This window comes from Schistocerca cancellata, chromosome 2 (assembly GCF_023864275.1).
Source record: "Schistocerca cancellata isolate TAMUIC-IGC-003103 chromosome 2, iqSchCanc2.1, whole genome shotgun sequence".
NCBI lineage: Eukaryota > Metazoa > Arthropoda > Insecta > Orthoptera > Acrididae > Schistocerca > Schistocerca cancellata.
In genome coordinates, this window is record NC_064627.1 from 147,929,122 (window position 1) to 147,950,381 (window position 21,260).

General features: G+C 40.8%; 1 protein-coding gene across 10 annotated transcripts in view; it reads right to left on the reverse strand.

The window, feature by feature from the left end:
- The window catches only part of LOC126161441 (prolyl 4-hydroxylase subunit alpha-1), an 806,800-nt gene that overhangs the window by 30,869 nt on the left and 754,671 nt on the right, over positions 1-21,260 (reverse strand). For all 10 annotated transcript variants that reach the window (XM_049917255.1, XM_049917251.1, XM_049917252.1 and 7 more), the window contains one exon: positions 3,155-3,347. In XM_049917255.1, coding sequence (XP_049773212.1) covers positions 3,155-3,345 — 191 coding nt within the window. In that variant the 5' untranslated portion in view covers positions 3,346-3,347. The remainder of the gene's footprint in view (positions 1-3,154; positions 3,348-21,260) is intronic.

A 21,260-nucleotide genomic window follows, 5' to 3' on the forward strand; every position in this document is an offset into this window, starting at 1 on the left:
TTAGATTCGGGAAATTTGTTTTTCCTTGATTTCGAGTCTCATTTTTCAGGTGCGGCTTAGATTCGAGTGCAGCTTAGATTTGAGTAAATACGGTAGTTAAGGCTAACTGGCCATTGACCTTTTTCTTCTGTGCTGGATGCAAAATTGCCCAAACTCTTATGGGACTCGGTAAGATTGTCTGCCGCGAGTAATGAATGTAATGGGCACGGACACTACAAATGTAGTGAGTGGACAATAAGTTGGGAATGTGGGTCTCACGGGGGGGGAGGGGGGGGCATCTGTCATGTAAGCAGGAGATCCTGGGTTTGAGTTCCTGTCGGGGCACACATTTTCAACTGTCCCCGTTGATGTACATCAACACCTGTCGACAGCTTAGGGTCTTGATTTAATTATCATTTCAGTGAAAGTTTGAGTCAGTACCAGAGGTGGCTTCACATAGCATGTTAGGTGACTGTACATGAAAAGCAGGAATATGGGTTTGAACCCCATTTTAGCACAGATTTTCAAGTATCATGACATAATTCAGTTGAAATACAAGTACTCAATAAGAACTGTGATCACTGTGAAAAACTGTCATTCTAAAATCTCATTTACTGCAAATTTTGCTCATACAAACATGTAGTTAAGTGCTGGCATAAGTAGTACCAAATGTTCAGCAGCTTTTAACACACACGAAAACTGTCTTCAATACACAATTTTCTTCAGCAGGAATAAAGCTCACACAAATCTGATACACTTGGACACAAGTTAACATCTACAAACATAGTTTTTCTGCTTCAAGCTAAAGTTGTTCAGCAGGTTTCTATGAGATCAGCATGGACAAAATTTTCACTTAGCCACAACTTTTGCACAGACATTTCCTTCAGGAAGAATTAGAATAAGCAATTTTCAGTTACAGGATATGATTGTAATGTGTCTGAAAAATTGATAGTACATTTTTTTTGCCCCCCAGATCTAAGAAAGCAAAGGCAGCTTGGATGGGAAGTAGGGAACTCTTCCGTTGTCATCATGGTGGTTCTCCAAAAGTAGTGGGAAACTGTAGAAAAAAGTGTTTATGGTAATGTTCTATATTGGGCCTGGATTTATGTTGTGAGTGGGGGAAAAATTATATTTCCATGTGTGAGACCGTAAAAAAGCCAAGAAATCTTAGATAAAAGCATCTCACATGATGTCAGTGTTGAGATCAAATCCTCTGGAGAATAGTAAGACCACACAAACAGACAGAATCTTAGGAGATTTCTTTGGAACTTTTATTGAAAGGCTGCTAAGGTTGATTAGACTGCAAATAAAAATTATAGCTTAGAGAGCGCAGAGCATTGGAGAATGTTATGAAAATCACATATTAGCCACACAGTACTGAATATATAGTTATCAGTGCAAGCTGGACTGAAGAGTGTTTGAGGATCAACTCTCTTACATTCATTTTGGAACACAGCCAGGCAGGGGAGGGGTGCAAGTAAATATGAGAAACATGCTATCTAGGGTTTGCTTTGATTCCCCCCCCCAATACCTGAACTAGCATCTTGACAACAGGAATATAGCCTGAGAACCATCCCTTGAAGATTCTAGGTTATGATTCATGGCGTAAGACCCAGAAAACCCCATGAAATGCTAATGGCATTACCACAACATGTCTGCCACTGATCACATTTATGAAGAGGATGCCCCCCCCCCCCCCACACACACACACACACACACTACTCATACTGACGAAATTCCTCTGACCTCAGATGAAGAGAGGATTGCTCTCTTCTGTTGACATATATGTTGGCCTTGGGCTCTTAATTCTACTTCAAGGGGTGCTTCACAGACACATTTAGATGGGTATGAATTCAACAAATATATGTACAATTAATGTGTGTTATTACAATATCATGTGATGTTCACGCAAGAAAGAATGTGGCACTACAATGTATGTCATACATGTGCAAATACTTCTGGAATGAATTTGATTTGGCCCACGTCACTATAGTAAATGGTCAGATATAGAAATAAATAAATTTATTTTTCAAATTGTTTTGTGGAATTTCCTAATGAACAGTTGAATCATGATTTGCCAGGAAACATACCTCTACAGTGTAGACATTTCACCACAAAACTTTCACATCTTCTACTACCTTAATATCCACATGTATCATTTCATGGCTTAAATATTTTCACAATAGACCCTCTAGCCTCTAAATGAGAGAAATAGCTTAACAGCGATGTACATTTTTTTCTCCCTGTAAACAACATTTAAACTACATTTATTGATGACGATGATGATGATAATGATGATTGCTGTTTTACGGGATAAAACTACCAGGTCATTGGTTCCTTCAATGAAAAAAATTGTCCATAAACACATGCATTGAGTCACACAGTTACAAAAAAAAAAGTTTTATGTAGAATACATTTTGAGATAAATGGTCCCACTATCAGTAATATGTATTTGTAAAGAGAACATACAATATCACCCCAAGTTTTTCATGTAAGCAACACGAAACATTGAAATATGAATCGTGGGAAAGTTATATTAAGCAATTATTCAAACACCTGCAGCAAAAGTAGTTCAGCTGGACTTGAACAGCGTAATGTGAACATATTTGTTATACATGTTTAGGCTACTATGTAAAGCTACCTGATTCTGAGAAAATGTATTATAACCATCAGCTGTTCACTATAAATCTATATGTCTACCAGTTTCGGACCATCATCACTGGAGGCAAGGCACTAACAGATCACATGAAATCATATTACATGTTTCTTATGGGCTCATATAACAACAAAGTTATTGTGAAAGTTCAAAAACAATAGTAAAGAGCACCATTTACAGTATTAACACAGTTTCACAGTGATTGTACCATCACTATCATAATTTTGATGTTGTATGAGCCCATAAGGAACATGAAGTATGATGATCTATTTTCACCTTACCTCTTGTGATGATGGTCTGTGACCAAAACCAGTAGATACAAGTTTATAATGAACAGCATAATGCATTTTCTCAAGTACTTAACGTCTGCTGGGTGTCAGTTAATCAAACTGTTAACTACCTGATTGTGTGCTGATACTTAGCCACATATAGAAGTAGTAGTGCAATTATGCTGCTGGCATTTCACTATTCTAACAGTTTTTAGGCTGTTTAACTTTTACAAACAATAGTTGTTGGTACCTCCTGAGGCGCTGCATCTTCTCCTCCTGTGCCTCAATGTAGCCCTCGAGTGTGCGCATCAGCACGGCCTCTGTCTCTAACAGCTCCTCCATGTCAGCAAGCGCCGTAAACAGCTCTGCCTCCACCTCCCAGTTGCTGGCCAGCAACACCAGGAGCAGTACCGACACAGAGGCTCGCATGGTTGCAGCCATGCCTGGAACAAGAAAGACATCACTGACTGAACTGTCTGTCACTCATGGTGAGCAATGTTGCACATAGCAGCCTGCAAGCTGTGAGATTTAGGATCAGTTGCATAAATGAACAAAAGTTAACATTACTCAATAAAATGTGGACCTGTTTTCACTGCTTAGCTGTTCTGAAAAAAATGGAAGTAAATGTTTGTTGCTTCCTTCTGTGAATCTGTTAACTGCATGACATAGTTGAAGTTTACAGCAATTTGTGTGCCACAGTGTGATCAATTCAGACTTCTTTTACGACAACATTAAAGTCTCTTGGTTCAAGCTGCACCGGAGTCATATTGATGGGGTGGTGAGACAGGCCCCCTGTGAGGGAGCAGGCACAGAGGGGGTACAGTAAATGACTGAAAACAAAAGCAAGAAAGAAAGCCAGTTTAAGAATTAACCGGGAGATGTATCTGAGTTCTCAAAACCCTCCTGTTCCTATCTTCTGCTAAGAACAAGGAGCAGTTCCCCAGGACCACAAAGTAAATGCACACCGTTGTCGTACAGTAATTTCTACAGTGTTATCTTGTCCCAGCACTCTAATACACAAATTACTACCACCAAGCGGACATCTACCACTAGCACAGTAAGTGGCAAACGATGTGCTTGGTTCACATTGCTGTTGTCTACACACCTCAGTTAAATTCCGCAATGTGTTCGATTCATCTTTCTGTTGTCTACACAGCTCACTTAAATTCAACAATGGAGTTCTCGGTACTACTTGACTATCAAAACTTGGTGAGATGGCGCCAAAGCCGATAAGCTATTTGAATCAAGCTGTTCAACTTCTGCCTACTGAGGAGAAAAGTTGGAGGGCTTTTGTAGTTTACTTGCTCTTCCAGCCAGTATTTTTGCCGCTCCAAATTTTGGTTGATATGATCTGCTGTGTTGATAAGTAATACACTGCTGGAAAAAAATTTGTACGCCATTTTAAACATTTCCAGTTCACTCAAGATTGTTGCAACAGTGCATATATGGAGTACATGAAACGATTACATCTACAGATCAGTAGCTCAAGTGGTTCTGAGGTACCAGTTATTAACCCATGCTGAAGCCTCCACAGGTGACAATGCAGGCATTGACTCTGGTATCTAGTCAGCCGTACAGATGGAGAATACTATTCTGTGATACATTACGTCACACCTGCTCAACTTGTTCACATAACACTGTAAGAGTTGTTGGTTGATGAGTCGCACAAGTCACTTCTCTTCCCATCATATATTACACGTGACTGAGTGGAGACAAGTCCAGAGATTGACCAAGTGGAGAAGTCCGGAGATTGTAATGGCCAGGGTAGTAGCTGCACATCTTGCAGAGTACACTGAGTTTCAGTATGTGGGCGAGCATTATCCTGTTGGAAGAACACATCATCTTCCTGTTGCAAGAACAGCAAGAGGATGGGTCTAATTACATACTGAGCATACCGAGTGCTTGATACTGTCCCTTCCAGAAATGCCAAATGTGAATCAGAGTTGTAGCTTATCAGTCCCAGACCATAAGACCTGGGATGGGGCCAGTGTGTCTTAGACAAATGAACTCTATGAGGCAGTGCTCACCAGGTCACATTTTAGCTGGAAAAAAAGCATAATTTGCATGCAGGCAGAATTTGCTTTCATCACTGGAGGTCACAGTGCGCCATTCCATTTTCCAACTGATTCTTTAATGGCACCTGTCTTGTTGTGCACATCAATGCTACGGCATGAGTCGATGCTGTGGAAGATATATGTGTGTCCACAACCTCGTCTATGGGTGTGAGGATGTTCATGTTACCACAGATACTAGTATCATTGCATAACTGAAATACCATGTCCAACTTGTGTGGCAATTCTCCAAAAGCACCATCCCACCATTCAGAAGGCTTCAATTTGATCCCTTTCAAACTTACTCAGTTGGCTATAGGAAGGACAAGTGTGCCTCCCTGGTGTGGTTGCCTGTTTACTTAACATACTTGCATCACACTGAGCCTTCTGGCTGTGAGCATTGCCTATTAAAGGGTAGACACAGATAGTGCTCTGTAGCAATGCCACTACACTATCTGTTAGCAGATGATACTGAAACCATATCAGTACATGTACAATGCCCCAGGTGGCATTTGCTGTCATCGGATCAAAATTGATGTGATCTTTCCAAGTGTACTATTTTTTTTTCCAGTAGTGTATTACTTTGTCATCATGTCTATAAACATCTACACTAAACTCCAAGTTAAGTCATAGACAGTGATTGTACTCTGTTCAACTACATTGAACCATTATGTACTTGTAAACTAATGTATACTTTCACATTGGTCATCAGTTTCACTGCTCAAGTGTCTGGTGTCCGAAGACGAATGGAGCAAGATCTTATTTACGTATTAGGCATTTTTTTGTTATTCCAGTGTGCAATAATCTCTGATACATGCTACAGTAGACAGACTTGTGTTGCTTTCCTAATCACTATGCTAAATATTTAACCCAAGTAGTTCTTTTATCAAATCTTACTTGAGAGTACGTTTTGCTGTGCTTCATTTATATGAAAGCAAGCTACAGAATTAAAAAATTCGCTAAATCTCTGTAGAAAAAATCGCAGGACGGGCGTTTCACCGATGGGGCGGGGGCGGACAGGTTTGGCAATTCTGCCACAGGTACAGTATCACCTCTGTCAAACACAAATGATTTTCACTTGTAACAGTTATTCAACACACGAAGTATGAGTATTACATTTAATTTAAATGAAATTGATTATTTTGAAGAATGTTATTTCTTATAGAGAGAGAGAGAGAGTGTGTGTGTGTGTGTGTGTGTGTGTGTGTGTGTGCGCGCGCGCGCGCGCGCGCGCGGGGAAAAGATGTCAAGTTTCACCATGGTTCAGACTCCACGTTACACTTTTGTCCCCCTACAACTGGCTCGGTATGTCAGTTCAAAAGTGGGCGGAAGACAAGTTCATATCTGCTCCAGTAGGGTAATGCCAGCTGAAGTATTATGGTGTTCAAACCAACCATTGGGTTGGTGACAACTTTATTATTTCTATAATGCCAAATGACAATCCACAGTTCACGAGTGGTCAATAAGTCTGATCAGACGTGTTCAGTCTGAGGATTTTCCTATGATGGTATAGTATTGGATGAGGGTCAACTTATTCTGTAGGTAGTGGGACACTTTAACGGGAAGTTTCGATGAGTCCAGCATCCAAAAGTCGACATTAAAGGTGAAAAGAGTATTTCTCTAAAGGTCTGTTGTCTTTCGTCATCTTAGTCTGAAACTGAAGCTACAGTCAGCCGGTAGTATTACATGATAGAGCTCACACGGAACAACGCGGAAAGCATTCTCGTTCTGAGTCCTGGGAGATTCCATCTCTCTGTTTTGAAGGGAGCGGCCACCTCAGTTGAATTACTGGCTGTACTGACATAACCTGTTGAGATGACTTCCTACTCGCCAGCTGTATAGTATACCAAGTATGTAGACTGAATGAATGGAACTATCCCTATTCTCAGATAGTTAACGGTCGCTGACGCTGAATTTCATAGAACGGAGGACAGGCTAGTTTCTCAAACTGTGCTTCAGAGCACTTGGTGATCCACGAAACAGTTCCACGCGCTCCGCAAAAAGTTAAGGATTTTTTACTGAAATTATTATTTTTTGATTATTAAGAAAGAAATGGGGCAAAGATCTCAACAAAGCGCCTTTTTTCGCCCTTGAGCGGCGTGTAGAAAAATATCGAGCGTAGAAGAGCAGAGAATAATATTTTACTGTCTGCTACGTGAAACAGGTATTGTACAGAGATTAGTTGGTGTTCCGTTTTAACATTTTCGCCCGTCTGCTCCTTGGAACGAAAATAGCGGAGGGATACACAGCGCATACAGACAATTCGAACCGCTGCCAGAATGATACATACTGTAGGCCAGACTCAGTGTCTCGCCTGTGTGTGTGTGTGTGTGTGTAGCAGCAGACACACAGGCGAGACACTGAGCAGCGAGACGAAAGCCGCCTCTAGTGTGTTTCATTGCATACGAATCTGCTGTTCACGTGTTTCTGAAGTCAGTAGTTGATTATCATTTTTTCTAGCGGTTCAGTACTGAGAAATCGACGGATTAATTTTAAAAAGGGTTATATCTGCCAACTCTCCCTATTTCACACTTTTTCTTCCGCCTCCCGGTTCAACCAGATATAGAATAGACTCACTGTGCAAATTAAAACAGTCTCATCCTTTTCCAAAACCAAGTAACAGCTTGTAACAACGTCTATAAATACCTGTTCTGCTGAATTCATTCTTTAATCTTTCGTTTGCGCGATTTTTTTTCTCTCCGTGAAGTTCTGTGTAATGTGAAATTGGAGGATACAATAAACATCTGCTATGATTAAACTTAAATGTCTTGTATGCTTAAATTGTGAAACTACCTTGCGTCGTCAATAATACTGTCATTTTATTTACCAAACACAGTACGTATCTCGACATAAAATTTAATGCTCCGCCTTGAATTGCACATTTCAAAGGTGCTACGTGATTCAAAATGTGAGAACCCCTGATCAAAAGGATGTTCAAGAATTTACATCACATATAAGCTTTATTGGCTGTTTTCCTGCGGTGAATACTTGCGTCGAAAGTGCAGAATTTCCACTGAATTTTATTCCATATGCCGTTAATGAATATAAACATACAAAATAATAGAACTTTATGATGAACCTATCTATATCTGAAAGCTAAAAGGTTTGTTCACTGCGGATGTGCTAAGCACTTTACAAAACTCTATTCTGCATATCGGATTGTGTCAGTCATAAACACTGCCGCCAGGTAGTCATTCAGTTGCTTGCGTGTCCTTGCTAGGACTATACCCCGTTCCCTCCCCACCACCTTTCATTTGTCTTCAACCGATGATGTCTGAGTTTTCTAGGCGTGCAGCTCATTTTCGTGACAGGTCTGTGCAGCGAGCGAAAAAGAAGATCAAGACCGTTGTACGGGAGCGTGTTGTCTTGGGTGGCACACGCAAGGCCACGATCATTCTCATGTCAGCTGATTACAACAGAACTGGTATAAATGATATTGGGCGAGGTGTGCATTGCACGCGATTTCCAACTGTCAAAAAAAACCTCATTAATAATACTGTTTGCTGCCAGTCACATAGAGATGACTAATTCAATGGTTTACTACCGTGCTAGCTTCTTTGGGCTTGAACCCAGATACAGGTACCGTTATTCAAACGGTAAGTTACAAGTGCCACACCGGACGGTATTGCACTGCATGTTTAGGTAATCGGTCGCCTCCCATTCGTCCCAAACCCCTTTTTGTTACGTAGAGCGTGCATATGCATTCCTTTGAAAGACAAAACTTCCGTATTTTGTTTCAACATTTACATGTCTTATTCTTTACACTGAATATTAAGTTTTGTAATCATCATTTTTTTCTTCTGTGATTATTTTCTCAGTAAGTGGCACAAGATGTTAGTATCAGTCCTGATTTAAATTATTTAGTGCTTTATCTTCGCTAAAAATACCTCTGTTTTGGAATATAACCACCCCCTACGCCTGATTCTTTGAAGAAACGAGCTCATATATATATATATATATATATATATATATATATATATATATATATATATATATATATATATATAGACATTGGTTCCATTAGTTCGGAATACTCACCTATAGACTAATGAAAAAGTGGAAAACAAAATTAGTAAACTAAAATAGTGATAAGCTCTTTATATGTTCATTCAAGACCTTTAGCTCAAATAGTGCATAGTATCAAACCCTTTATTGTAGGCTTGACCATAGCAAAAGTAAGTTATAAAAGCAATCATTAAATTGCAATTTAAAATGTAATCTTATACTAATATTAGAGTATTAAGTTTGCGATTTAAGAGTCGAGTATGTTACAATAGGGGTGGACAAACTGCGGTTCAGCCGGCAGGAGTGGCCGAGCGGTTCTAGGCGCTTCAGCCTGGAACTGCGAGACCGCTACGTTCGCAGGTTCGAATCCTGCCTCGGGCATGGATGTGTGTGATGTCCTTAGGTTAGTTAAGTTTAAGTAGTTCTAGGTTCTAGGGGACTGATGACCTCCGATGTTAAGTCCCATAGTGCTCAGAGCCAAACAGCGGTTCGCGGGCAACATGCGGCCTGGTAAATGTTTTTGTGTGGCCCGCCACGCGAGTCAGAAATACCGAGATTTCCTTCCCATGTGCGACCCAGGATTTCCACTGGGACGGTAAAGTCAATAGGCATGTACACTGTGCATCGTAGAACGATGACAGTTCGCGCACGTCGATGCATAGAGGAAGCCTGCATTGTAGACGATTCCAAACGACAATTGCGGCACGCGCATGGCGTGCTTTCCGCTTGAAGAAGCGAATATCCCGCAAATTACGTCTCTCGCTTGCTTCTCATGTATTTATCACTTACAAGGGAACCTCCCCATCGCACCCCCCTCAGATTTAGTTATAAGTTGGCACAGTGGATAGGCCTTGGAAAACTGAACACAGATCAATCGAGAAAACCGGAAGAAGTTGTGTGGAACTATGAAAAAAATTAGTAAAATATACTGAGTAGTCCATGCGAAGATAAGCAACATCAAGGACAATGGGTGTCACGGAGCGCCGTGGTCCCGTGGTTAGCGAGAGCAGCTGCCAAACGAGAGGACCTAGGTTCAAGTCTTCCCTCGAGTGAAAAGTTTAAATTTTTATTTTCAGTTTATGTGACAAACTCTTATGTTTTCATCACTTTTTTCGCAGTGATTATCACATCCACAAGAAAACCTAAATCGGGCAAGGTAGAAGAATCTTTTTACCCATTCGCTAAGCGTACAAGTTAGGTGGGTCGACAACATATTCCTGTCATGTGACGCACATGCCGTCACCAATGTCGTATAGAATATATCAGATGTTTTCCTATGGAGGAATCGGTTGAACTATGACCTTGCGATCAAATGTTTTCGGTTCCCATTGGAGAGGCACGTCCTTTCGTCTACTAATCGCACGGTTTTGCGGTGCGGTCGCAAAACACAGACACTAAACTTCTTACAGTGAACAGAGACGTCAATAAACGAACGGACAGATCATAACTTGGCGAAAATAAAGAAAGTAAAATTTTCAGTCGAGGCAAGACTTGAACCAAGGACCTCTCATTCTGCAGCTACTCACCTAACCACGGGACCACGGCGCTCCTTCTGTTGCAATAGCCTTGATGTGCCATATGTTGCGCATGGATTACTCAGTTTGTATATTTTACAAATTTTTTTCATAGTTCCACACAACTTCTTCCTGTTTTCTCGATTGATCTGTGTCCAGTTTTTCAAGGCCTATCCACTGTGCCAACTTATAACTAAATCTGAGGAGTTGCGATGGGGAGGTTCCCTTGTTAGCACCACAATCAGCGTTGACAGTTCGCAACAAATGGAATAGAAACTCACTAAACAACTCGCTACGATCACGTTTAATGCGGGCTACGGCATTAACATAAGAGCGCGCTCACTATACTTCTGAACGCCCATTGGCTTTCGGAGAATGCTTGACGTAGGTGCACAAAGCAAGCCTGAAGTCGACCGCCATCGCTCGTGACTCAACAGCACAGAGTTAACACGACGCGGTGGGAACGACCACAAACGCATTTTCCGTTTACTTACTAACGTGCAGTCAGATCATACTGAGCAAGATATATTTAATGCTATGATATTACCTAACTTTTACAAATCTTTGTTTGCTGAAACTATATTTGGGTCTAAATATATATTGTGAACAATTTTTTTCTAGCTTTTAAGAACAACAAGGGTAAATATAGGCCACTAGATACTCTTTGACAGAAATTAACCTGCAGGCTGTGATGAGAATCTTAATAAGGAGTCTCACTGATGATGTAAAAAAAAATGTAGAAAAGATCGGTAAGATACATCTCTCTAATTTAATTGATTTTAAAATTAAATGTCCTTGAAGCTGTAGATGACATGAAACTAGCACAATAAATAAACTGATTAAAGCCGTCAGTATTTAATTTAATTTATATTTATTGGTTTTTATGGAAAATGTATACCTTTCCTAAATTGTAAAGTTAACTAATGAATGCAATCATTTTAAAAGATGCAGCCCTGCGCTAACCTCAGTTTTCGCAATGTGGTCCCCGAGCCAAAACAATTCACCCCTGTGTTACAACAAACAGTAAACAATAAACTATTTTCGCTTTATTATTTTGTGAAGCTGTAAGCGAGAAAAGTTCAGAAAAGGTTTGAAATTAGGTTTATTTAAAGTTTGTTGGAAGTTGCTAAGTGCTCCCGTTATGAAACACCAGATGAGTATAGTCTGGACAGTTTGCGAGCTGTTACACTGCCTTAAGAGATGTACATAATTTCTAACTTTAATACTTGATTTACTGTGTTAGTCCTTCGACGTAAAGTTAGATCTCGTAATGAGCAGATTATGAAACCATTTGAAAATTTTAAATTCAGTAACAACTATATTAAACTACTGTATATCAAAGTTTTGTTGTCCAGGAAGCCGTTAGATAGGTAACCTGCATTTGGATGGGGTAACCATTTTCAGCACCCCGTAGACGGTCAACAATATTGTGCAATATTATTGAAGTTCTTCCAAAACTATTCAATAAGATTGTGGTTTGGAATGTTGACGACAAAGACGCTGCTGCTGTGATAATTAATCTACTTTGTTGTAAGGAGAAAAAACAGTGGATGAAACGTTGGGTCAAGGAGCGTCAAAGATCACTCACGAAAACTTGTTGAGAGAATTGAGATTGGACGAAAAAAGTAATTATCATAATTTTTTGTGTATTGATGGTACAATATTTGATACATTACTGGAAATTGTTGTCAACGTACATGGGCGTCCCCGCAGATAGATATACTTGCCGCCCCACCTCCCCCAACCAGCCTCCACCACTGCCTCCCATGGAACCTGGAGTGCGGTGTTTTTATTCATAACAAAATTCTTATATGCTTCTAGAAGTGATTTCCCATGATCTCGCTAAACAGCTCGTTTAGCCAAATGTAGCGCTACGCGGTTGATCGCTGTGAGACAACGCTATGGTTTCAGCAATTGCTGTGAATCGTTTTGTTTGTTGTTTTAAGCATCGAAGTAATGTACGTGCAACAAATATTGAGTGTATAACCATCAATTCTCTGGAATATAATGCTTTTTGTGTCACCTATAAAATTTATGGCATGATACGTCTCAAAACTGACCACCTCATTTACATAAAAAACGGCAGTTTTAGAGTCTTCCCCCCTCCCCCCTCCCCTCTTTTCCACTGGATAAATTTCTGCGCACGTCTATATACCCATGATCAAGAAACAAATACTTTCATGAGAGACGTAAATTCCACCACGCCTGCTTTTACTTATTGTGCTACAATATCTTGCTACTCGCAGTAATTTCGAAGATGAAATTTACACGTGCAGTTTCACCTTCAAGTGTCTGAGACATAGTTATTGGGACGTGTCATGCAACAACATTATTGAAGTTCTCCCAAGATTATACGATTATACTCGTAGAGGGGGGGGGCAGCTATATATATTATTTATTTATTTTCGTTACAGCCATCTATAGGCAACGTTTACACAACTACCCTCACTTTCTAAAGTTCTATTCCTTCCTGCGTCAAGCGAACGTCTAGTTTTGTTCTATAAAAGTCTTCAATGGACGTACTGTTTCATGTTCTCAGCAACACTTGTAATTATAAAAACAGCTCACTACAACTACAGCGCAATTATTAGGTTACAAACGATGCAGTCACTTCGGAGGTCTGCGAAAATCAAGTTTTTTACAGTGTCTGAGAAATTTTCCGATTTAAAAACGTGTTTTGTTGTTTTTCTTTTCAGTCTCGTTGATTATACAGAATACATCCGTCGGAAGTCATATCTCACTATGTTATGACCGGCCATTAGACACCAGTACAGGATGACAGCCTGCTCTAAACTTTTGGATGCGATTCCGTCCTCAGCTATGCAAAAGCATGACGCTCTCGTATGTTTTCTAACGTCACGTACGCAACGGCTCTTTCATTTCTTATATGATCCATTAAAAAATTATGTATTTTATCTTTACTCCAGTTGTTCTTCAGCGTACGAACACACGTTTTTCAGGGACTCTTAATAAAGATTTTGTTGAAACTAAATCAAAAGCTTTGCTCGCAACTGTATGAGGGGGAATCAGATTATACGAATTGGCGGGGGACGTACACATACTCCTAAAATGAGTTTGCTCATCCTGTATGGAAATTAAAAAGTTTAATAACGCGTTGTTTCACGGCTAACTTAAAATCAATAAGCCGAAGCCCGCATATTATACCATTAATTAATTTTCCAGGAATTTCTACTCCTATGGTGCGACCTTCTAAACGCTAATTACTGGAAAACTTAAGAGCGTCAATGTTTTTTTATTTGCATGATATCTCAATATATGTGGTAGCTACTACCCTTGGCTTCACATTTTCGAGTGGTTCGTGCTCACTGAAGACAAAGCAACGTTAAGTTATTTACTCCACGCGGTAATAGCGAAACGAAACAGCACTTACCGAAAATGCTCAAGTGATCTCAACTAGCCAACAATATTGCCAAACATGGTCGAATCGTTGCAAGGCATTCATCAGATTGCATGGAATCTGCGAGCGATTAGCAATCCATCGCTGCGACATTCGATCTGGCTCCCGAGATATCTATTAAACCCTGCAAATAGACTGATTGCGTCATCTGGCGACAGACCGATCTGATTCGTCGCTAATATCTGGGTCCCTTTAGAACAGGATTTTTCTTACTGCCTTGGTCTAGGAACGAACGACACTCGGCTAACTCACATTCAGAGGAGAAGGGAAGTTTCGAAAAGGGGGGAGGAAGTAGGAAGAGAAATTAATCTTTACAAGGGAAACGACGATGAAGTTTGTTTCGACGCGTGTGGCCATTCAGTATGCCAGCGAGCCTAAATTTATTTTGTTGTGTGGGCGCGCGCGCGTCGTTGGATGATAGCGCTTTATCGCCAGCCTTGTGAGTATTTTCGTTCCGAATTTCGGATCGCACCAAACCGGACAGAAGCGCTTATCCCTGACAGAAGCGCTTGGGCAGTCTTGAGGTCAACGGACCAAGCAACTGCTCGTGGAAAATTGTTGCACTTTCGAGTACGTTGAGAATTCTGACATTTGATACGCGACATCTCTCAGTGCAGACTCCAGTTTGAAGATTTCGCCCGCAACCTGCGTTCTTTGGCCCGCGACAAAGCGAAAAAAAAAAAAAACACTGGACCGACCCACAAAATTGGGTTAAATGAAGGGCTAACTGCGAAGAGAGCGGAGCAAGAAGCAACACAACATGACCTCCATTTTCGACAACTGACGCAAAATCAACATCATAACTAAATTCAAAAAGAGCATTACGAGAAGAATGATAAAAACGACAGCTTGACACACGACAACAGCGACTGCGAGAACTCGTTCCCTTTTATGTACAGTCAGAATTCACCAAATTTCCTCACGATCGCCCTGTCTATCTGGCATGAAAAAACAGAGGTCTTTGGAAACAGAACACCGAATTTTTGCTTCAACACTTAGTGCGGCAATAATTTAAGTACACTGACCTAACTTCGCAAAGAAACCTGAATTACAAGATGGTATTGTAGAAAAATTAACATCGACAGCTAAATACTTCACGTTTTAGGCCTCTAAAATTTGATTAAACTTCATCCAAGACTGTTTTTATCCGTACAGCTAACAACAATCTCTGGAAAAAACCGCATGGAAATCTCCGTGAATCAAAATCTAGATAAGGCAGAAGAACCAATGTCTGTGAGCCTTGTGTAAGTTCGATTATTGTACATGGTCTCCTTAGAAATACTTTCCTCCAAAATTGATACACCGCTCCCAACACCGTTTCCACTTCCGGAAGCGGTCTTGGTACGCCTCTTGCTGGATCGCGCGAAGCGCTGTCTGCGAATTTTCTTTTATCTCGTCTGCCGTTGCATATCTTCGTTCTTCCAGTGGTGTTTTCAACTTAAGGAAAAAAAAAAAAAAAAAAAAAAAAACTCCGCAAGGGCCACGTCTGGAGAATACGGAGGACGGGGCAGCGACAGTGATTTTGTTTTTTGTGCAATAATCACGCCGGACAGAGACGAATGTGTGGGTGTGTTATCGTGATGCAAGAACCATGATTTGACTCGCCACATTTCTGGCAGTTTCCTTCCAACATTTTCTCGAAGACGTCGCAACACGTCCCGAAAGTACCATCGATTAACAGTTTGTCCCTGTGGTACGAATTCATGATGAACTAATCCTTTAAGGTCAAAGAAAATTATCAGCACGGCTTTTACATCTGACCTGATCTGACGAGCTTTTTTTGGTCTTGGAGAACTTTTTCCGACCCATTGTGAAGACTTGGTCTCAGCATCATAAGCGTAGAGCCACGTCTCATCAACAGTTATGATTCTCTTAAAGGTACATCTCGTTCTCATTTGAGCGATCCAAAAGCTCCTCACACACTGCGAGGCGGTCTTCTGGCCTTGACTCAGTATGCCGTGGAACGAACTTGGCGGCAACAATATGCATTCCAAGACGCTGTGCCAGAAGTTCACAGTGTGATCCAAATGAGATGTTACACTCCTCTGCACCCTCTCGAACAGTCTTGGATTGGCACGCTCAGTTTCGTTGACGTTCCTGGAGCGTCGTCGGTAAACGTCGAACAGAGTCCTGACCGAGGGTCATCTGTAACTTCCGTCCAGCCATGTTTAGACACCGAGCACGACTTCCATCTCTGATGTTTGTCAGTAAAGATTCTCTTGAGTTTCACGCAAAATTTAATGCAGACACTTTGCTCCTCCAACTCTGCCAGTTCGAAATTCGCAAACTGTGCGACACAACGTTCTACTGAATACGTCACTGAACAGTAATGGGCAGACAAACAACAATGAAACTTCCGGCAGTTACACATTAAACACGTGTGTGCAGGGATGCCAGCCGCATTTCGTTCCAACACACTATTGGCGTGAAATTTCGAATCTTCTGGAATTTTTTGAACAAACCTCTTTAGTCGCTGCTGGTGGGAACTAAATCACAAGACGCAATTGACACTTAACGAAGTAACAAAGTAACGCACAAAAAAACTGTGCAGTTTCTTCCGAAAATATGTAAGAACATACTGACTGATGGACCCTAAGTGAAGACGCTAATAACAAAAAAGTTACACAAAGAACTATCTGATAGCAAATCCTTCTCAAACAGAGGCTTGTACTTTCCACTTTAAAGTACAGACATGCGTCCCTCGAGCTCGGAAGGAAATTCAACTGTAGCAGTACGTCAAAATAATTGGTGATACTGTGGATCGAGGTCTGACTTACAGGAAGCACAGTGTTGGCTAACATCTCGTCAGCTACAGGATGAAAACAAAAAACAGGAAACTGAGTTAAATACAATACTCTTATACTCTTTACCGGTGTAGCAAAATAACATCACTGGTACTGTGTTGTGTAGCAGCGCGTGTCGTGTTCCGAGATAAATGCGAGGCAGTCGAAGTATTTTCGCTGTAAACAATCCACTCTGCTCTTCAGCTGGTACACAAATACGCACGAACTGCAAAAACGCAGTTAAACGAAAGTGTGGCTGTCGCGAATGTGCAATAACTAGCTGAATGGAACCCGCTTCTTTTGTTCTTTATTTCCATTTGCTTTCTGAAATGGAAAAAAGTGCAATGAATCATGTCATTCAAAGTTTATCCACATAAGCTACACTTTATAATTTCTTTCAGTTCAAAGACGAATAAGTTTTGTGGTTGTCCGTGCGAAGAAAACGATTTTGTTAAATTTATTCCGTAACAGCACAATTTTGTCATCGTGGTTTGATAATAGTGATATGGTCATACTATACTCTAACCTTAACGAAACTGTATTCTTTTAAGACTGAATGGTTATTGAAAACGAGTGGAAATCGTGGTATGAATACTGGCTCGCCTTTCTCTTTTTCGGTTAATATTTCCTCTTCAATGATATTGTTCAAAAGCTTTCTTGCGAACGCGTACCGGTAGCATAATGAACTTAAGGAGTTCCGCTTGGAAGTTGACACTTTTGTCTTGATTACTCATGGCATCAGTGGACTGAAATATATTTTCTCCTCTAGTTTGATATTCTGTAGACGCTGATATGCTTCTTGAACTAAGTCATTTTTTCTTTTCTAAAACTATTCACTCACATAATTAATCTTTGCTTACATAGTTTCTCTTTACAAGGGGATACACCTTTTCGATGAGTTGTTCCTCTGTCTTTACAGCACAACTCTTCGGTAAGACGTTTTTGCCGGAGTGCGGATCAATGCGACAGTGCCGTTCCAAGTTGTATTCTAGAACATTCGATAATATTCTAGAATATTCGAAAACATTCGTTAACATTCAAGGATATTTGTAAAACTTCGAGAACAATAACAAACAATCTCTACAACAGATACCACCGTACAACCACTGCAGTGCACAACAGGGAAGCGCCAGAGAAAAAACCAGTAATTGACGGTGGATGACTCACAAACGGTCTTATGGTACCTTCACACCGAAAACCAACTCCAACAAACAAAAACATACAACAGTTGTTAAGTTCGGCAAACTTGCAACTGTTGTGAGTTTGGCAAACTTACAACTGTTGACAACAGTTTAAAACTCTTGTAAACACACGTTCAGCGTTTTTATCTTTTGTTACAGAAAAGCAATGTAAATGGACTCTGACTGTGAAGATTTGCCATTTGTTATGGTGGGAGATGATGCTTTTGCTCTTTCAGAGTACATGATGAAACCATACGCAGGATGGCAAGAGAACGGCAGCCAGGAAAGAATGTTTAATTACCGAATATCTCGCGCTAGAAGAAGTGTGGGGATTTTTTTTGGAATATTGTAAACAGTTTTTCTGTGTGTTAGAACAACTATGCACTTCAGTCCTGAAAAAGCAACCTTAGTGACTTCTGCACCTGCGTCTTTGCACAGTTTTCTTAGAAGAAATACAGAAAGTGCACAGTTTACTCCCCACCTGGCAGTTTTGATATGGAAGATCCAGAAACAGGCAGATGTTCGGATGGCAGTTGGACGATATCTCAGCAAAATAAATGTCTTCAGAGAAAAGGGAGGCAGCGCAGGAAGAACCGCAAAGAATATAATTGCAATGTACTTTGTATCGGATGTTGGCAAAATGAAATGGCAAGAGAAATATGAATGAATACATATCGAGTGGGAAGACAAATGTAATTAAAAACTTCCGAACAAAACCCTTATAGCTTTAGTTATTAACAATGTAAGCCATTAATTTGCAAACTACTTCGTATCAGATTTTGACAAAATGATATGATAAGAGAAATAGATAAATTCCCGTGAAAACAGAGTTGTAATTACATAATTTCCGACTAACAGTCTTACAGTGAGTTACACTAGTAAATGACATTTTACTTACGATCGTAAATATTTTTCTCACTGGCTTGTTCACGTCTCCCAAATAATTCATATGCTCATAAATTATCCATTTCGGAACGTAGATCTCAGTTGACCCAGACCCACTTTTAGTTTTGACCATTTTACAATGCTCACCATTGTACTGTGTTTTCATATTTGCCCATTTCCTTTCACGCTCCACAAGTGGTACACCAGTTTTATCCTAAACTTCTTTCAACAAATCTTTCCTTTTATATCAGTCTTTATATGCAGAATCGGAAGAATCCTACAGAGATTTCCTCATTTCAATTTCTAACAAAAACTGAATTGTTGGATCTGTTGACGACTCGTGAGTTGCCATTGTCGAAAGAACCACAGCAGACGAAGAAAGAAACACAGCAGACGACACGGCAAATGCGCATGCACAAGTCACACAACTTTGCGTGTTTTTGATCACTGACCATAATCTACAAACTCGAGGCAAAACTTTCCTCAACTACTTGTTCAGACTCGCGACTGCAGACAACAGTTCAAAACTGAATCGAACTCTGAGTTGAAAACACTTGTCAACCGAGTTTGTTGGAGTTGGTTTTCACTGCAAAGGTTCCTTAAACAATACTCAGTTCATGGAACAAAAAAACTCCTTGCTCTCTTCGCAGAAGAAAGATGTCATAGTGAAAGTGGTGTCCTTATTACAATCGATTGTCGTTGTAGTTGCTTACTTCTTTTTCAATGTCAGAGAGCTGCTGAACTGTCTACGAAAGAAAGGTGAAAGGGCATTACTTCGAACTAGTTACCATAACGTCAGCTTTGAAATCCCTGTCGCTTTTACATGAGGCTAGCTGGATGTCTTTTTCCTGTTCTTAGACAGACAGGATAATTCTCTGCTAATGCGCCAGTGTGCCCGCATCTCGTGGTCGTGCGGTAGCGTTCTCGCTTCCCACGCCCGGGTTCGATTCCCGGCGGGGTCAGGGATTTTCTCTGCCTCGTGATTGCTGGGTGTTGTGTGCTGTCCTTAGGTTAGTTAGGTTTAAGTAGTTCTAAGTTCTAGGGGACTGATGACCGTAGATGTTAAGTCCCAAAGTGCTCAGAGCCATTGAAACAATGCGCCAGTGCCACCTCTTCAGAGTACGCTCTCCAGAAAAACGTAATGTGAGGGTTTCGCAAACGTTTCTGTCAACTAAGAGTAATGACTAATGAGTTAACGGAACTGAAACGTTACGAGAATAATCAAGCCTAGGGCACGAAATATTTCGCCTTGGGACTAAGAACGCGGTGAAGTCGCCTGATAATGGGTGCAAGAATTAAGAAAAATCAAGACACGTTCATAGGATCTGTCTAAGATGGTGGAAGATGTTCAAAATTAGTTTGAAAATAATCGAGAGAGAAGAAATAATTAAGAAGAGATAGCAATGAGAAAGTCTCAGAAAATGAAGCAGATCTCTGTTGGAGGGGAAGAAAACTGCTGCTTTATACCGTGAGGTATGTAGTCTTTCGCCCCTACTGTCCAATTTATGTTTTGAAGAAACAATCACGGAATAAAAGAAAAGTCCAAGAGTGGGATTAAAATTCAGGGGGAAAGGATATCAATGATAAGATTCGCCGATAACGCTTCTATGCTCAACGACGGCGAAGAAGAATTACAAGATCTGCTGAATGGAATTAAAAGTCTAATGAGTACAGAATATGGACTGAGAGAAAACGGAAGAAAGACGAAAGTAATGAAGAGTCGCAGAAATCAGATTAGCAATAAACTTAACATCAAAATTGGGGACCACGAAGTCGACGAAGTTAAGGAATTATGCTAATTTGGAAGCAAAAATACCACGTGACAGACGAAGGATTGAGGTCTTAAAAAGCAGATCAACACAAGTAAAGAGGGCATTACTGGCCAAAAGGAGGAAAGTAGGAAGGAGGGTTGGCTGGTTGATTTGGGGGAGGGGGAGCCAAACAGCGCGGTCATCGGAGCCATCGGATTAGGGAAGGATGGGAAAGGAAGTCGGACGTGCCCTTGCAAAGGAACCATCCTAGCATTTGTCTGGACGATTTAGGGAAATCACGCAGAACCTAAATCAGGATAGCCGGACGCGGGTATGAACCGTCGTCCTCCCGAATGCAGGGGCGGAGGAAGTATAACGTTCCGTCAGCTGTGCACTTTTCAAAGGAAACTAAATCTGGGTAGCCGGACAGAGATTTGAACCGTCGTCCTCTTGAATGCGAGTTCCGTGTGCCAACCGCTGCACCATGGGCGAAAGAAGTCTATCCGATAAGGACGCCTCAGAGAATGTACGTTTGGAGAACCAGAAAAGAGGAGGTGAAAGTGAGATGTGATGCTACAGAAAGACACTGAAAATTACTTGGACTGTTGAGATAAGAAATGAGGTTGACTGCAGAAAGGGACTTTGGAGAACACTGACAACAAGAAGGGACATGATAACACTGTAGGACACGTGTTAGGATGTCGGGGAATAACTCCTATGGCACTAGAAGCAACTGCAGAAGGCAAAAACTGTAGCGAAAAACAGAGA